This window comes from Camarhynchus parvulus, chromosome 14 (assembly GCF_901933205.1).
Source record: "Camarhynchus parvulus chromosome 14, STF_HiC, whole genome shotgun sequence".
Lineage (NCBI taxonomy): Eukaryota > Metazoa > Chordata > Aves > Passeriformes > Thraupidae > Camarhynchus > Camarhynchus parvulus.
Window position 1 is genome coordinate 3547384 of NC_044584.1, and position 16347 is coordinate 3563730.

The 16347-nt window shown below is 46.8% G+C and overlaps 1 protein-coding gene across 14 annotated transcripts in view; it reads left to right on the forward strand.

Moving 5' to 3' along the window:
* The first annotated feature begins 4075 nt into the window (after positions 1-4075).
* MAPK8IP3 (mitogen-activated protein kinase 8 interacting protein 3) overlaps positions 4076-16347 on the forward strand; it is an 82033-nt gene continuing 69761 nt past the window's right edge. For all 14 annotated transcript variants that reach the window (XM_030958506.1, XM_030958515.1, XM_030958521.1 and 11 more), the window contains exon 1: positions 4076-4699. In XM_030958506.1, the coding sequence (XP_030814366.1) occupies positions 4382-4699 (318 nt within the window). In that variant the 5' untranslated portion in view covers positions 4076-4381. The remainder of the gene's footprint in view (positions 4700-16347) is intronic.

A 16347-nucleotide genomic window follows, 5' to 3' on the forward strand; every position in this document is an offset into this window, starting at 1 on the left:
TTGAGAAGGGCAAAGATAGCTGGAGACGTTTTGCAGGGGGGTCAGAGGGCTGGGCTTGGCTCTTTTTTTGCTCTAGGGATCAGAGGGGAACAGTTGAGCTGCTGCTACCACGGGGTAATTTGCTGCCACTGTGGAGTCAAGCCCATTACTGCTTTCTTCCTTACTGTGGGTCAGCCTCTGCTCCTAAGAGCAGCCATTGAACTGGGACCTTAGTAATACCTGATCTGACTGGAAAGGACCATCACCATCTACTTGGGTGCTGCCAGGGAAAACCCAGAACCCCAAACCCTTCCCTCCTCCCCAAGGGTGCGTCTCCTGGGTCTGTGCGGCCACTGCTACAGAGAAGCCCAGCTGCTGCTGCCCAGCCCACTGCTTTCTGCCGCTGCCTTGGGCTTTCTTGCTACACCCTAACCCAACAAGCCACGTCCATCCAACGCTTGCAGCTCCTGCTAAAGCTAAGGTTTTCTGCTACATTTTGTTTGTCACCCTGGGTGCCCACCTCTGCCATTCCAGCCAGCGCTCCGAGATTCCCGCTGCAGCCCATTTCTCCACCTGGAGGGGCACTGGGACTGGCCGCCCCTGTGGGTTTGTAAATAAAGCCCCTTTTCTCTCTGCCTCACCAGATGAGCTGCCATTACCGTGTGGAGAAGCGGCTGATCTCACGCCACAGTGCCCCCTGCAGCCGCGGGGGAATTATGGCACTTACCCTGCCAGGCCAGGAGCCACCAGTGCCCCTGCTGGCTGTGACCAGAACTGCACCAAAGGGGGAAGGTGCCTGCGGGTGAGACAAGGCTGTGGTTGGGTTTCTGGTTTGTTGTTGCTGCCATTGTTCATATTTCTTTGCCTTGTTATACATACATATATATATCTACTAGTAAAGAACCGTTATTTCTTTTATCATACCTTTTCCCGAAAACCCCGTAATTTCAGAGTTATAATAATTTGGAGGGAAGGGAGTCACATTTTCTATTCCAAGGGAGGTTCCCACTGTTATAAATGATCAAATCGACAGCCAAATTTATAAGAAAAATTAGCAATGATTTATTAGATTTTCAGCAAAGCAGAGTTTCGATCAGGAAAAAAAACCACTACAGCCTTGGGCAGCGTTGAACCCAGGATCAGCGCTGGGTGAACCTGGACCAGACCGACAAAGTGTCAGCGTCTCCCCAGTGGTTCACCCTGACTGCTTCATGCAGCGAGCTTATATACAGTTTATTCTGCCTGAGGCAGAGATGACCGAATGTTTCCTTGTGTCTCTTCACATGTAGAACTGTGGCTATACATGTGCAGGGATAGACAAAAGTGAGTCCAGGTGTCTAGATGGTTGTCTGAACGCTTCGGAAGAGTCCGCATGCACATGTAGCAGAGTGGCTCCAGTGCTTGAGTGTGTTAGATGCAATCTCCCAGGTGCAGATCCCTCATGAGTGGCCCTGACATTCCAGGGAAGTCAGCAGTCACGGAAGGTTTCATTCATTAGTTAGCAGACTTGATATTATCTTAACGTTGTCCGGGGAACTAATTGAATAAACATAAGACTCTGCTCCCAGCCGGGGTGGTCAAAGACATAGCTTGGAGTTTACAATATTTTATACATAAATAGCATGAATTATCTCTACCATATACTACACCACCTTCCTTGGCAGACACCTGTCTTTCAAACCAAGGTGACGCTGTTGAGTCGGGGACAGAAAGAACACTGCAGTCTTCAGGTGGATCAGAAGGCAAAAGCGTTTAATGAAAGTAGCGGGTCTTTTTATAATGTGACTCACTAAGGTGATACTTGATTGGTCTCAAAGTAGAAACATCTCACACTATTGGTGAACTATGAATAGCACACTCTGGAGAATATCTATAAACAAGGGTTACAGAAAGAGAGATAATAATTGTTTAAATTTTTTCCTCTAAGATTACCAGGCTCAGCCTGGGAGAAGTCATCTCTGTTCTTTCTTTGACTGAACTGAGAATATCCACACCAAGACACCTAAAAATACTTACTCTTTCACAAAGCAAAGTTCCACCTGTCTAAGGGAAAAAAAACCCCAGTAGTTAATTGGAGATCATATGAATCATATGATCATATGAATCATAAGAATCCTGATTTTCCTTGCATAGTCTCAGTGTTTCTATGCATTTCTCACTCCTTGTGCCTTTAGTTTGCCTACTTGGAAAGGTAAGCTCTTCAGCAAAGCACCCTTACAGCCATAACACAATTGCATATGTATAGCACAGTCAGTTTTTAGTTTGCTTAATTTAGTGCTAAGCAACTAACAACTTGAATATTAGATAAACTCCTATGCTAGATGCAATAAAACCCCAAAAGGGTAGAATAAGCAAATATTTTGTGCCAGCTTTGATCTGGAAGTGGTATTTTAATTTTTTCTCACGCATGGCAGCACCTAGCATTCCAGCCATTTCTTGACTGATCTATAAACTCAAAGTTATTTATGAATTTATAAATATAGGAATGTATATTTTAATGTACAATTTAAGTTAAGGCTCCTATCTTTCAGCGGGAGCTTTAACAATGTCACTGGATCTGAACCAGGATTCTGTTGTAGAAGGGAGGATGCACTTCAGTTGATATCCCCTCCCCTTAGGGATGCCTGCCAGATCTGTTGGGATTAGAATCAGAAGAGTAGGTAATGCCATGGGCTCATTAGTCTCTGCGGTTCAACAGGCTTTAGTTTGTGTCACATCCATTGTTTCAGTTTCTTATGTATGTGGACAAAATGCAAGAAAACTTTATAAATGTTTTCACATGCTATCTAGATTACACGAGATTAGAAGTTCAGTGTAATATGGAATTAGTGAATAAATCTTACCTTTCTCTTTGCCTGCCTTGCTTCTCTGTCTGTTCACCTGTACATTTTTATTCATAATATGTTAAATGCAATCTTGCATTTAATAAGGCACACTCTTGTGTTTGTTGTGAATAACAGTACAACTCTTGGTCTATAAAGTTTCCCATACAAGACAGAGTGAATCAAGGCCCAACATGGGTGACCTACTGCGTTTTAAATTTTTGAGCAGGAGTTTTTTCACATTTGTTTCTTGTATCTATGTGCCCAGTGCCTTTGATGCACTTGGCTGGGTCTGCTCTGTGTGGAAACATTTGAAAATCTGGTTGTTAGATTCAGCTGTCTCACAATCTACTGGTGATCCATCCCATAACTAATTACACTTCAGCCTCAATTATTGTAGGACCTTTCCAAGTGAGCTACACTTATTTAATTCAGTATTATTCTATTCCTTTCCATTCTGTTCCCTTCCATTCCTTCCCTTTCAATTCACTTTTTTTAAGAGACAAATAGGTTTTTGCTATAAAAGTAGCTGTCTAAAAGCTGCTATGCTCTGAATCTATCAGTATGTAATCAGCTATGATAATGTAACATAGAATAACACAGTCATAAAACTTAAAATTCTTAATTACCACTGAGATGTGATATTCCCATTGCAATTAGGCTTTCTGGGTAGGGTTAAAGTTCTTTCCCTTTGTGCAACAGCATCTACCGTGATAAAGCTTTCAGGGTGATTGCTAGTCACGACCTTGGAATTACACTCTTCTTCAGAGCTCTAAGCCAAATGAAGGTGTGGGGAGCCTTTTCTCAAATCGACTCCTTGTTTCTCTCTGCTGCCAGGCTGTTCTTAGTACAGAAAAGAATGATTCCTGCTGTCTTCCAACTTACAGCCCAAACTCAGCTGAGCCCAGGATGTGGCAGACTCTGACTTTTGTGACACCTGCTGAGGGTGCTAGAGGCTGCCGCCCGTAATTTACTGGAGCTTCTGCCCGTAATGTGGTGTGTACTGCTGTTGCTTTGGGAAATCTACTGATTAAATTCGGGATTGTGCTGAATTTTCTTTGAAGACTTAAGATGGCCAATTTGGCCTTCTGGCTTTCAGTTCATCCCTGACTGAACAGGTCCTTGTCTGCTTTCTCTGTAGTAACTACGGCTGCCTGATCTTGGAAGTACAACTACAGCGGCTGTGACGGGTCTGTAACGCGCCTCCCAGAGCCAGTGCGTGTCCGAGATGCGGCGCGACCCGGGCATGCGCTGCCTTTGTCTGCCGCGGGGCCCGGGACCGGCCGCGAGCGGGCTCGCTTCCGGCGCGGTGTGCTGCGCGGGCGGCTCGCCGTCACCGCTGCCGCTCCTGTCTCCGGTGCCAGAAGCACTGCGTCGCCGGGCCCGCTCTCAGCACGGGTAACCCGCACCACCGATCGAGCAGCTCTGGGCGGTGCCGCCGCGCTCCGCCCCCACCGGTGCCCGCGGACCGTGACGCCGCGTGCGGGGCGGGGCGGGGCAGCGCCCGGTGGCGGCGGCGTCGTCAGCGGGGCCTGAAGCAGAGGCGAGCGGAGCGGGGTGGAGAGCTGTCAGCCGGCAGGATGCTGGAGATCCAGCTAGACGACGGCGGCGTGGGGGGGTACCCGGGCGATGATTACTGCTCGGGGTCGGTGATGTCGGAGCGGGTCTCGGGCCTCGCCAACAGCATCTACCGCGAGTTCGAGCGACTGATCCACTGCTACGACGAGGAGGTGGTGAAGGAGCTGATGCCGCTGGTGGTGACGGTGCTGGAGAACCTGGACTCGGTGCTCACCGACAACCAGGAGCACGAGGTGGAGCTGGAGCTGCTGCGGGAGGACAACGAGCAGCTGCTCACGCAGTACGAGAGGGAGAAGGCGCTGCGCAAGCAGGCCGAGGAGGTGAGTGCCGCCGCCCCGCGACTATTTTGGCCACGGCCGGGCGGGGGCCCCAGTGCAGGGGAGCGGGAGGGCCGAGTGGGTGGCGGGGGCGGCTCACGGATGCGGCCTCGGCCACCTCTCACAGACCTTCGCTCCATCGCCCCGATCACGACCGCTGGCGGGTGCCTGCTGCCCGCGCCCCCGCGGTGGGCCCGGTTCGAGGGGAGGCGGTGTGGGGGGCGGCCGCCCCGGGGCAGCGACCGCCGGTACCTTCTAGAAGCGGAGTGCGGGGGCGGGCCCGGGTGAGGCGAGGCGCATCCCCTCCCGCGGGGACGCGGGGCCCCTGTCCCCGGGACTCCTCCGGCCCCGACAGGCCCGGCCCGGCCCGGCTCCTCTGCCGCACCGCAGGGCCTGGGCCACTGCGGCTGAGCTGCCCCGTGATAGCGGGAGGGAAAGAAACCGAACCACAATAGCTGCAATCCTGTGGAATTCCTGAGGAATTAGGAATTCACTTTGCAATGCCAACAGCATCCGGAGGGGTCAGCATAATTTGTGGTGTAAAAAATAGTTTTTAAAATGGGTAATTTGTGCAGTCATCCAGCATTCTCAATGTCAGCTGTAAGCTGTTTCGTTGGAGCAAGGAATTGCCTTTAGAGTATAACGTCTTGTTTTTGAAACTTATTTGTATCAAAATTATGCCTTGAGTTTTAATAAAATTGTTCCCAAGTCAGCACCTGCCGTTTCCTGGAGCGTGGATGCGCTCTCGGGAGAGCGGGGGCACGGTTGCCCAGCTCGTGGGGTTGTTTGGAGGTGGCTCAGGAGAAATCCGACCCCCCTGATGGAGAGGAAGAAGAATGCTCCGGTTACAGGGGCTCGGATGTAGACAAGACAGAGGGGAGGTGATCTTCACTCTGTCATCTTGCTGCATCTGCGCCTGTCCCTGCTGAAATACAGAGCATCCTTTCAGCCTTGAAGGTTGGGAGCGGTAGGGTTTGCTGTTCAGCCTCTTGGAGTGACAATCTGTGAGCTGGAATAGAGCTTTGGTGCTGAAAACAGTCCATCCTCACCACATCATCCCCACCACATCATCTCCTTTAAACTTCTTAAAAAGTGGGGTTTTTCTGTCTTTAGGACTAAGGAAGAGCAGATTTAAGATTCAGTTGCTTTCCTCGGAGTCAAGTTCTGATTTGATATGGGGTAATCAATAAAATAAAAGAAATTGTAGTAATGAAATAAATGGTAGTAATGAAATAGTTGTTGAACTGGAGAATGGTGTAAAGCAGATATGAGATTTTCATAGACATGTTCGTGTTGCTTAATAATCATGGGCAAGAAGCTTGGTAGCTCAGTGGGGAGGACACTTGTGGTCCGTTACTGATACTGAAAGCAAGAGCCAGTCAGTTAAAAGTTTTAGTCCCAAGTTCTAATTATGTATTAATGGACTAATAAATGATCCTAAAGTTCTTTTGAATGCTTGTAGGGATCAAAAAATTATTCTGAGTACATGATGTTTATTTATGTTGTGTAGAGACAGCATTTTGCAGCTTCTGAGAAATAATTTTTAAAGTGCACTATTTATGGGAAAAAAATGAGACTGCCAATGGGGGTTGAACCAGTCCAGTTGGAATCATCTTGCATCTTTGGACTGGGGTGGATTTCTCTTCTGGGCTTACTAGATACAGGATGTGTTTTCTGGAAGCAAATGTACTGATGGCAGTTACATTCCCTGCAAGGAAATTTCAGAACCGTGGCAGAATACCATTTGCCAATGATATTTTTCGAAAGCGAGATTTAAAAAGTGCCAGTGATGATGATGATGAAGAAGATACTCTGTCATCCTTACACACAGTAAGTGGGAGAAGTGTCTGCAAGAAGACTTGTTATCAAAAAGGAATAGATAATGTGTTTCTTATGACAATAAGTGAGCATTGTGCCTCTACAAGCCCCTTATTACAAGGCCATGCATGGAATATACAGCTGCTGTTTCCCTCAGTATATAACAGAGTACATTATTTATCTGTGCCCGTTTCCCATGCACTGCTTACTCTGCAGTAAATTGCATGGTATGGGAGTGAAAGTCTGTATATGACAAGGAATTCTGCTGGCTACCAGGTAATTGTACACAATCAAAAACCAGAAAACTATTTTCTTCCCAGAACGTGCATTGCTGCTCTGAAACAGTGCCATAGAGACCAGGGACTGTCCATCCTGCCTCTCCCAACAGCATCAGTTTCCTGGGCTGTGCCTCAAGTCTTTCTTCTCTTCTAGCTGGGAAGATCCTCCCCTGGAAAAAGGATTTGACTTCAGTCTTGATTCCTCTCTGTGTATGAGTGCCAATTACTACAATTAAATCAACACTGAGAGGTTGGAGGTGAAAAACGGATCTGTTCTTTTGCAATATCCTGTCAAAGGACCCTGAGTTTTAGTTACTTTATATTAATTTATTAAATTCAAAGTAACTGAAACCACAGGTGTGCATTGTTCTGGCATTAAAATGTGCATTGTATTGGCTGATTATCACTGTGCCGAGCCATCACACCTTGGTGATCATCTTTATGCAGCAGTTGTGCACGAACAGACTGTACCGGTATAGTTTGTTAAATTAGGGTTAATCATAGAATCATAGAAACATGAAATAGTTTGAGTTGGAAGGGACCTTAAAGATCATCTAGGTCCCACACCTCTGCCACGGGCAGAGAAACAACTTCCTTTTCATTAAGGCCATAAGGAATATTTCCTTTTCAAAATTACTGTCTTTAGATAATTCTCTATATTGTCTTTTAAATCAATCTTTGCTAAAAGCAAATTAATGCTTTACTTTCTAAATGCTTAGGTTGTAGAGACTCCATGTTTTTGTCCTAAAATAGGGCAGCAGAAACATCCAGGCAAGTGGATTTAGAATAGAAGTTTCTTGGCATGAGGCAGTGCTGTCAGTTGCTGTTGTTACGGAGCCTAGTACAGAATTTTGCGATTTTCCGTGACCTCCCAGCTACTGAAGATACAGGATTTCAACAGATTTTTGGTGGTTTTGTTTTCTTCCATCTGGTTCATATGAACATAGAATACATATTTGTGAACATAGGGTCATTATTGCTTGTGCGGTGTGGTGATCTGTGGAATCACAGACTCCTCTAGTGTGTCTTTGATTTCCTGAGATTGAGTCCCACACCCCTGCTCAGTCAGGGGCAGCTGGAGCAGGTTGTCCAGGACCTGCTTAGAGTTTGAACATCTCCATGGATGGAGACTCTGTAGCCTCTCTGGGCCACCTGTCCCAGTGTCTGACCCCTCACAGGAAAAATGCACGTCCTTGTGTTCAGATGGAATTCTGTGTGGTTTCCCTTGTGCCCATTGCCTCCTGTCCAGAGCAGAGTCTGGCCCCCTCATCCTTTCTTCCTCCCAGTAGGTACTTGAGCACCCTGGTCAGATCTCCCAGAGCCTTCTTGAGCAGCCCAGCCCTCTCGGCTCCATCTCCTGTGCAAGATGCTCCAGTCCCTTAACCACCTTTTTGGTCCCGGTATTTGCACTGGTGCATAGGACATTACTTATTCTTACTGGCTAAGTATTTGGTTTAGCTTGCTGTCTTAAGGAAATAAAGCTATTGGTGATTGCTGTCTTAGGAGCTGCCCCAAATAACTTAGGAAACTAGTGGCTGCTTTCAGACGTATTTGTTAAATAAAAAGGTTACTTAAATTTTTTGGGGTGTCTTTTTGGTGAATAGTGAAAGGTTAATTGAAGGTCCTGCGTGTTGAAGGGACAGACAGAGTTGCCAGTGTGCAAGTGATTGGCGGCAGCAGGACAGTTGGCAGGTGGGTCTGAGGCAGGTGGGTCCAGCATGCACACACTGTTCCTTTCCTTTCTGGGATCTGCTCAGGGAGTGTGTAGGTGTAGAGTTGGGATGAGGAAAGGGCTAGGGACACCTGCAGAAATCCTCAGGGAAAGTAGGCCTTATTTGGGTCCACTCTTAATGAGACATTTTGATGTATGCCAGCTGCTTTCCTAATCTTCTCTATTCTTTCTCTCTTGAAGACAAGCATCACTGTGTGCCCTAAATGCTGATTTCTGCAGTGATTGTTCATCACACTGGGCACTGATGCCAAGATGAATGTGCATGTGTGTATGCACATAAAAGCTTTGCAGGGATGTTTGGGGTATGTTAGCATGGCTTCTTGGAGTTAGGAAAGCCAGATGGGCCTCTGCCATGTGGGAGGTGCCTTCAGACCTCTTGTTGCATGAAAACTGCTTCTAGGGAAATTTACATCCCAAGGGAATGGTGGTGGCTGTTCACAGAACACAAAGTGCCTTTGTAGCAAAGTAAGAGTGTTGTTTGATTTGCAGCATAAGTTCATGCTCATTAGAATGTTTAAAATGGTGATCATTGAAGATGACTTGTTGCTGATCAGGAGGTCTGACCCCTCCTGAAGGCTTTTTGTAGCTTTGTTCTGTGCTGTGGCAGCCCAGCACCTGGGAGCAACTTCCATTGGAAGGTCGCTGGGAAAACCTGTTTCATACCAGTGGCTGTTCCCATACACTGGCTGCTGGGGTGGTCGGTGTGTTTCCAGGCTGCAGGTGTTGGAGGGCAGGTGCTGTTGCCATGTGAGTGTCATGGGCCTCTGCTGGACTCTTGGAGAAAGGAGTCTGCATGTAAATATGTGGCAGAGCCTGCTGGGCTGCAGTTCTCATGGACTTGTGTTGATGTTGGACTTGGCCGGGAGATGGGCGGTGCTGCCTCGAGCTGCCTGGGGTGCAACATGGGGTTCAGCAGCACAGTAAGACCTTGAAGCAGCGTGTCCTGCCTCCTGTGACATTCCCAATGGGTCGTCTTCAGCATTGTTGTCTTGTGGGCTTCTCCATGGGTCTTTTGACAGAATCACAGACTGGCTGAGGTTGGAAGGAGCCTTTGAGCTCATTTGCTCTAACCCATTGCTCAAGCAGAGTCACCCAGAGCAGGCTGCCCATGAGTGTGTCCAAGCAGTGTTTGAGTATCTCCAAGATGATGGGAGACTACAAGACCAACCTGTGCCAGTGCTCATAGGGAAAACTGGTTTTCTGATGTTTAAAGGGAACCTCCTGTGTTCCAGTTTGTGCCCGTTTCTTCTTGTTCTGTCACTGGGCACCACTGGAGAGAGACTGGCTCCTTCATCTCTGCACTTCCACATTAGGTATTTACATACATTCCCCCTCCACCCCCCCACTCCCCCAAGCCTGCTCTTTCCAGGTACTCCAATCCTTTTATCCTTGGGGTCCTTCACAGGGCTCTCTTCAGTCTGTCCCTGTCTCCCTTTTGCTGGAGAGTCCATTCCTGGGCACAGTACTCTTGACCTGCTGGCTATAGCCCAGGACACTCTTTGCCTCAAGGTCACATCACTGGCTCATGTTTAACCTGGTGTCCAAGAGCAACCCCAGTTTTCTGCCAAGCTCAGTAGCCCCAACAGGTGACTGTGTTTCCCAGGGGCAGGATGTTAACTGTGAAAGCCCTTTGCTGGCATTGCCAAGTGTAGGACTTTTACTTGAAAGGCATCTGGGTGTTTTCATCCTTTCCCACAAGAAGCAGTATCCCCATCTCCTGCTGTCATGTCTCTGTGGCCATCACTCCTCATTATACCTTGCTGTTTGCATTGTTATCTACCTTATAAGCACATTCAATTATCAATAAGTAATTTTTATGTAATAAGAGGGCTCTGGTCTCTTGTTTGAAGATCAGTGGCAGTATTTTGGAAGAGCTGGTCCTTTGTGAGGGGCACTGTGGCTGCCACATGTACCTGAAGAGCTTTCCGACTGGGTGGCAATATGGTGAGCTTGCTGGCTTCTGTCTGCATCTCAAACAGCACAAGAGCTTGTAAAAATTCCCCCCTTTGTTAAGGGATGCCTTAAACATCGTCCCACCTCATACCCTCCTTCGCTTTAGGGAGGTGGGGAGGAAGGATGACAAAAGTCGTAGTTGTGGGCTCCAGCCCCTGGTGTTCACTATAAGTCCTTTCTTTTGTCCTGTCTTATATCTGCTTTCTCTGTGGAATCACTTGCACCTTGGAAAGGTGTTTTGTTTCCCCACCCTGAAAACAGATCTTACAAATAGCTGATTAATGGGAATTTCTGCAGCCTGATGGTGTCCTCATACCATCAAAAGAGGAAAGCTTTGTGGAATATGGGAGACCAGATGCTTTTACGTGGATCCTTTGCACTATAGGCTGGTGAAAATAACTGACAAGCATGAAGTGCAGGTTCACTTGGTACCAGATCTGTCTCCATATCCTTTAGGCCCTCTTGGTCCATTCCTGGAGCCTGCAGGTAGTGTCAGATTTCACCCATGGAACGAGTATGAGAATCTTTGTGGTTATTAGAGGGTTATTCCAATTTACCTTGAATTCTTTTCTGCAGTTGTCTTGATTTACAAATGCTGTTGGTCCTGGAGAAACCAGATTCTTTATTTTCATCAGAACTACTGTGATACTTGTAAAGATAATTTTCTGCTGAGCAGGCAGGTGTTCACTTCTATATTTATGTTACTTTTTTCCAAAATACGTCCATTTAGTTGCTCAGAAGTAGAAAGCAACACAAGTGTAAGAATTTGTGGTGATCCCATTGTGTCTTCTGGATGAGGTAAAGCTCACATTTTGGGGGTGTTAACCATTGTGTCGCAATTTTCTCTCATGCCTTTTTTTCAGTGATTTCATTTGACCACGACTCAGAATTGATCATGGTCAAATGATCAATTGACAATACAATTACACAATATTGTAGATTATGATTAAAACTCAGCAACTGAAGATAGTAAAACTAAAGTAACCAACAACATAAAATTGTTTCTGGAGATACCTGAGTTTGAAATTTATATCTAAGTAGGTTAGCTATTTTAGATGAAGATTCTAATGTTCTCTCTGAACTGGTAAAGGAAACTCACTGGCCATTCTTACAGCCTCCTCAGGATATCTTCACGCTGAATTATCTCTCCCCACGCTGAATTTTCTCACCTTTGTAAACCTGTTGTTTGACGACTTCTGCAATAGAAGTTGCTTAATAAAGAAAAATAACTTTGTGTTTCAAGCATTATTTAAGATTGTCATACAAATAAATATGTGTTAGGTAGACATGGATGTGTATTAGAGAGGCTTGTTATGTAAATTTTACTGTATAAAAGATGTAACTTTTTACCCCAGAGTGTGCTTGATTTGTGGGAACCTACACCTTGCAACCTGCACAGAATAAATGTCTCATTTCTAAAATTAGACTCTATGTCTTTGTTTGGAGAGCTCCTAAAATTGACAACGGCTCACTGCATTGGCCTACCATCAGCACATGCCCCATATGAAAGGTTGGCAATGTTGGGCTGCTGAGCGTGCCTTGCCTTACAAAAACTGTAGCAATATAACTGAATAGTACTGTAAGCTAAAAATTTACCATCCCATCATGTGTCTTCTGATGCAGGACTAGGATTGATGTTAATACATATAACTGTAAGGAAATAATTCCTTTCTTCCCCTGAAGGTGGACTGGGGGGCATTTGTTGAGGCAGAACTTGTTGATGCCTTTTCTCTGCTCAACGTGAGTATAGAAACTTGCCTCTGCCAGCAACAGGAGTGTTGCTTGCCATTCTGGACCAGGTGCTGCCTCCCTCGCTCCTGCCCACAGGACACCAGGGCAGGGACCACTCTCTTCCCCTTCCTGGTATCATGGTAGTGTTGTGGCAGTCTGAGTCTCTTTGTCTCATCCTTTGTGCATGGCTCTACAGGAGAAGGGCGATACAGGCATGATTGGCTGTGGAGTGGGGTGACAGCACAGGTGGAACCTGGGTTGGCAGCAGGGAGGCATCCTGAAGGATGTGGAATGTGCTGCGCTGTTCTGGAGACCTTGGCTGATCAGCCAGTGCTGGCTTTGAGCTGTGGAGTGAGGTGTGTCCTGCTGCTGGCTTCTCCCCAGCTGGTCTGATGGAGGATACCCATTGCAGACTGAGAGCTGAAGTACAAATGCTTTGGGTTTATGCTCCAAGAGATGCAGAAGCAGCTTGTCCTTCCCTTGCCTCTTTTGATCTTCTCCCCATCAAAAGTTTGTGTGCAGAATAAATTTTTTTGGTGAAAACTGTACATGTTTCTGCCTTATTAGAGGTGACGTTACAGGACATCAGCTGTTGGAAAGCCACTTGCTATAAACACATGATTAGTTATTACAATTTTTTCCAACAAATTGTATGAATTCTACACTGATGGGATGAAATGCATTTAGAGACTCTTCTGTTTAGAAGTTCTGTTAATTTAAAGGAATGTAACAGACAGTTTGTGATTCTGTTTTGCAATAGAGACTGGCCATATGATGCGTATTTCTAAATCACTTCTCTATGAGAAATTAGGCTTTCCACATGTAATGCCAATCAGTCCTTGCCATCTGGTAACCGTTATTCTCGCTAATCTTGGAGTGAACAAATCTGTATCCATACACAGATCCTTCATAAAAATCCTCACTCAAGCTCATGGCAATTACTAATATTCATAAATATCAGCATGTTACTAAAAATTGCCTTGAAAGTAAAATAGTGAGCAAGCACTGTGAGCTGTGTTTTATTTAAAAAGCAGTTCAGGGTAATCTGAATATCAGTTGATAATGATGATCAGAGGCAATGGCTAGGTTTCTCCTCAACAGGGTTAACTGCATAAGTCAAATTGTGATCCCCAAGTGAGCTTTTATGAGAAACTTTTTTCCCTCTGGTGCAATGGAGCAACTGCTGCCTGGTCCCTTTCTGTTCACGACTCTGCAGATTGATTTGTCAGTGATACTTTTGGGATTTCCCCAGGTATATGTAGGTAGAAGTTACTGCTGGAGTTTCAGCAAGCAACTGTAAGAGAAAAGCCAAGAAGTCTGGGAGGATTTGGCTTTACTAGCATTGCAGATGGATTTAAATCATAGAATCACAGATGGTTTGTGTTGGAATGGACCTTCAAACTCATCTCGTTTCACCCCCTGCTATGGGCAGGGAGACCTCCCCCTAGACCAGGTTGATCCAAGCCCCATCCAAACCCTGGCCTTGGACACTTCCAGGGATGGGGCAGCCACAGCTTCTCTGGGCAACCTGTGCCAGGGCCTCCCCACCCTCGCAGGGAATAATTTATTTGTAATATCTAACCTCCTTTAGTTTAAAGCCATGCCCCCTTATCCTATCAAGTCTGGAAGAGGGATTGCAATAACTGAATTTTCAAGAAAAGCCCCAGTCAGTCTTCATTTATCTGAAAGTGATACAGTCTTCCATCTAGCAAAGGCATCTTGGCCACCTTCATTCTTTCTCTTGTCCTCTGGTGAGGATGGAGATGGCCCACATATCCCCATCATCGCTGATTGTCTTAGTGCCTCTGACAAGCTGTAGCAGGCTAGATCCTTTCATGCCATTGAGGAGGAAGCAAGGGCTGTCCCAGATGAGAGAAGCTGTATCTTGCCTGGCAGGACAGGTGGCTTTAGTGCAGGATTCAGTGGGAAGCACCAAACCTTTTGCTCCTGAGTTGGATTGTGACACGGCCTCTTCTGTTCATGAACACCTGCTAGTGTCTGTCTTCTGTCCCAGTGCCCTGCTTGAAAGGGACTTGCTCAAAGCAGGACATGATGCTCAGCTGAGTCTCATAAAAGCAGTTTCAGGGTCTTATTTATATTTCCTCTTCTGCCTGGATCATGGCCATCCCACTTGGTGGTATGAAGGCGAGTTGCTACTCAGTTCCAGAGCAGACCTGCTGCCCCCTCAGGACAGGAAGCATCAACAGAGAGTTGCCTGCCCATTCACCTGCAAGGTTTTGTGGAAAGGTATTCCCATTGGACGTGTGCCAGGTTTCTCCCAAAACATAATTGTACATAATAATTGTAAATACTAATTGAAAACAGGAAAATTTACTGATCTGTTAATGGTTGGGTATTTTCAAGGCATATGGCCCAAAGCACATTACCTTTTTGCCCTTTTTGGGTTTGGGATTCTGTGCTTCTAAAAGGACTGAAAGACCTCACTGGCAATACATTTATGAACAGCACATATGGGAGAAGTGTACAGTATGACTTACCATACATCTTGAAGAATGTGGGTATAGAGAAGTACCTTCCCTTCTCCACAATGAAGAGAGGTGTCATTTCAGTGTATTTTATCATTTTCTTTCAGCAGTCAATGGTAGCTTTGGAAGAGAGCCCAAGTACATGTCTTGATTGAGCTAAATCAGTAATCTCTATTTACTAGCAAAACTGGAGAATTCTACTTTGGAGGGGAGAACAGTGTCTCGGCAAGGACATCACAAAATCATTTAGGTTAGAAAAGACCTTCAAGATCATCAAGTCCAACATTTGACCCATTACTACCTTGTCAACCAGACCAGAGCACTGAATGCCATGTCCTGTCATTTCTTGAACACCTTCAGGGACAGTGACTCCACCATCTCCATGGGCTGCTCCTTCCTTCCTTCCTTCCTTCCTTCCTTCCTTCCTTCCTTCCTTCCTTCCTTCCTTCCTTCCTTCCTTCCTTCCTTCCTTCCTTCCTTCCTTCCTTCCTTCCTTCCTTCCTTCCTTCCTTCCTTCCTTCCTTCCTTCCTTCCTTCCTTCCTTCCTTCCTTCCTTCCTTCCTTCCTTCCTTCCTTCCTTCCTTCCTTCCTTCCTTCCTTCCTTCCTTCCTTCCTTCCTTCCTTCCTTCCTTCCTTCCTTCCTTCCTTCCTTCCGCCACTTCCTTCCGCCACTTCCTTCCGCCACTTCCTTCCGCGCCTCCTTCCTTCCTTCGCCACTTCCTTCCTTCCACTTCCTTCCTTCCTTCCGCCACTTCCTTCCTTCCGCCACTTCCTTCCTTCCCTCCTTCCTTCCTTCCTTCCGCCACTTCCTTCCTTCCGCCACTTCCTTCCTTCCTTCCTCCTTCCTTCCTTCCTTCACTTCCTTCCGCCACTTCCTTCCTTCCGCCACTTCCTTCCTTCCGCCACTTCCTTCCTTCCGCCACTTCCTTCCGCCACTTCCTTCCGCCACTTCCTTCCTTCCTTCCGCCACTTCCTTCCTTCCGCCACTTCCTTCCTTCCTTCCTTCCGCCACTTCCTTCCTTCCTTCCTTCCGCCACTTCCTTCCTTCCTTCTGCCACTTCCTTCCGCCACTTCCTTCCTTCCGCCACTTCCTTCCTTCCTTCCGCCACTTCCTTCCTTCCTTCCGCCACTTCCTTCCGCCACTTCCTTCCTTCCGCCACTTCCTTCCTTCCGCCACTTCCTTCCGCCACTTCCTTCCGCCCTTCCTTCCTTCCTTCCTTCCTTCCGCCACTTCCTTCCTTCCGCCACTTCCGCCACTTCCTTCCGCCACTTCCTTCCGCCACTTCCTTCCTTCCACCACTTCCTTCCTTCCACCACTTCCTTTCCTTCCTTCTTTCCTCCCTCCCTCCCTCCCTCCCTCCCTCCTTCCCTCCCTCTTCCCTTCCCTTCCTCTGACTCTGGCTTCAGAGGTAGGTTGCTTCCCCATTCTGGGGCCCTGCCCTCCCACCAGCCTGCTCCTCTTCAGCTGAAGTGCCCATGGCTGCTCTGCTTCTCACTTGCACATGGTCTTTGATCTTGTGCTCACTTTGTTACAAACATCGTTGTAAATTAAGGATGTAACACCTCTTGGGATAGTTCTGTGGTTTAATAGAGTTTTTTATCACAGCCACTTTTGTATCAGTGCTAAATGCAACTGCAGCATCTTTCTAAGTT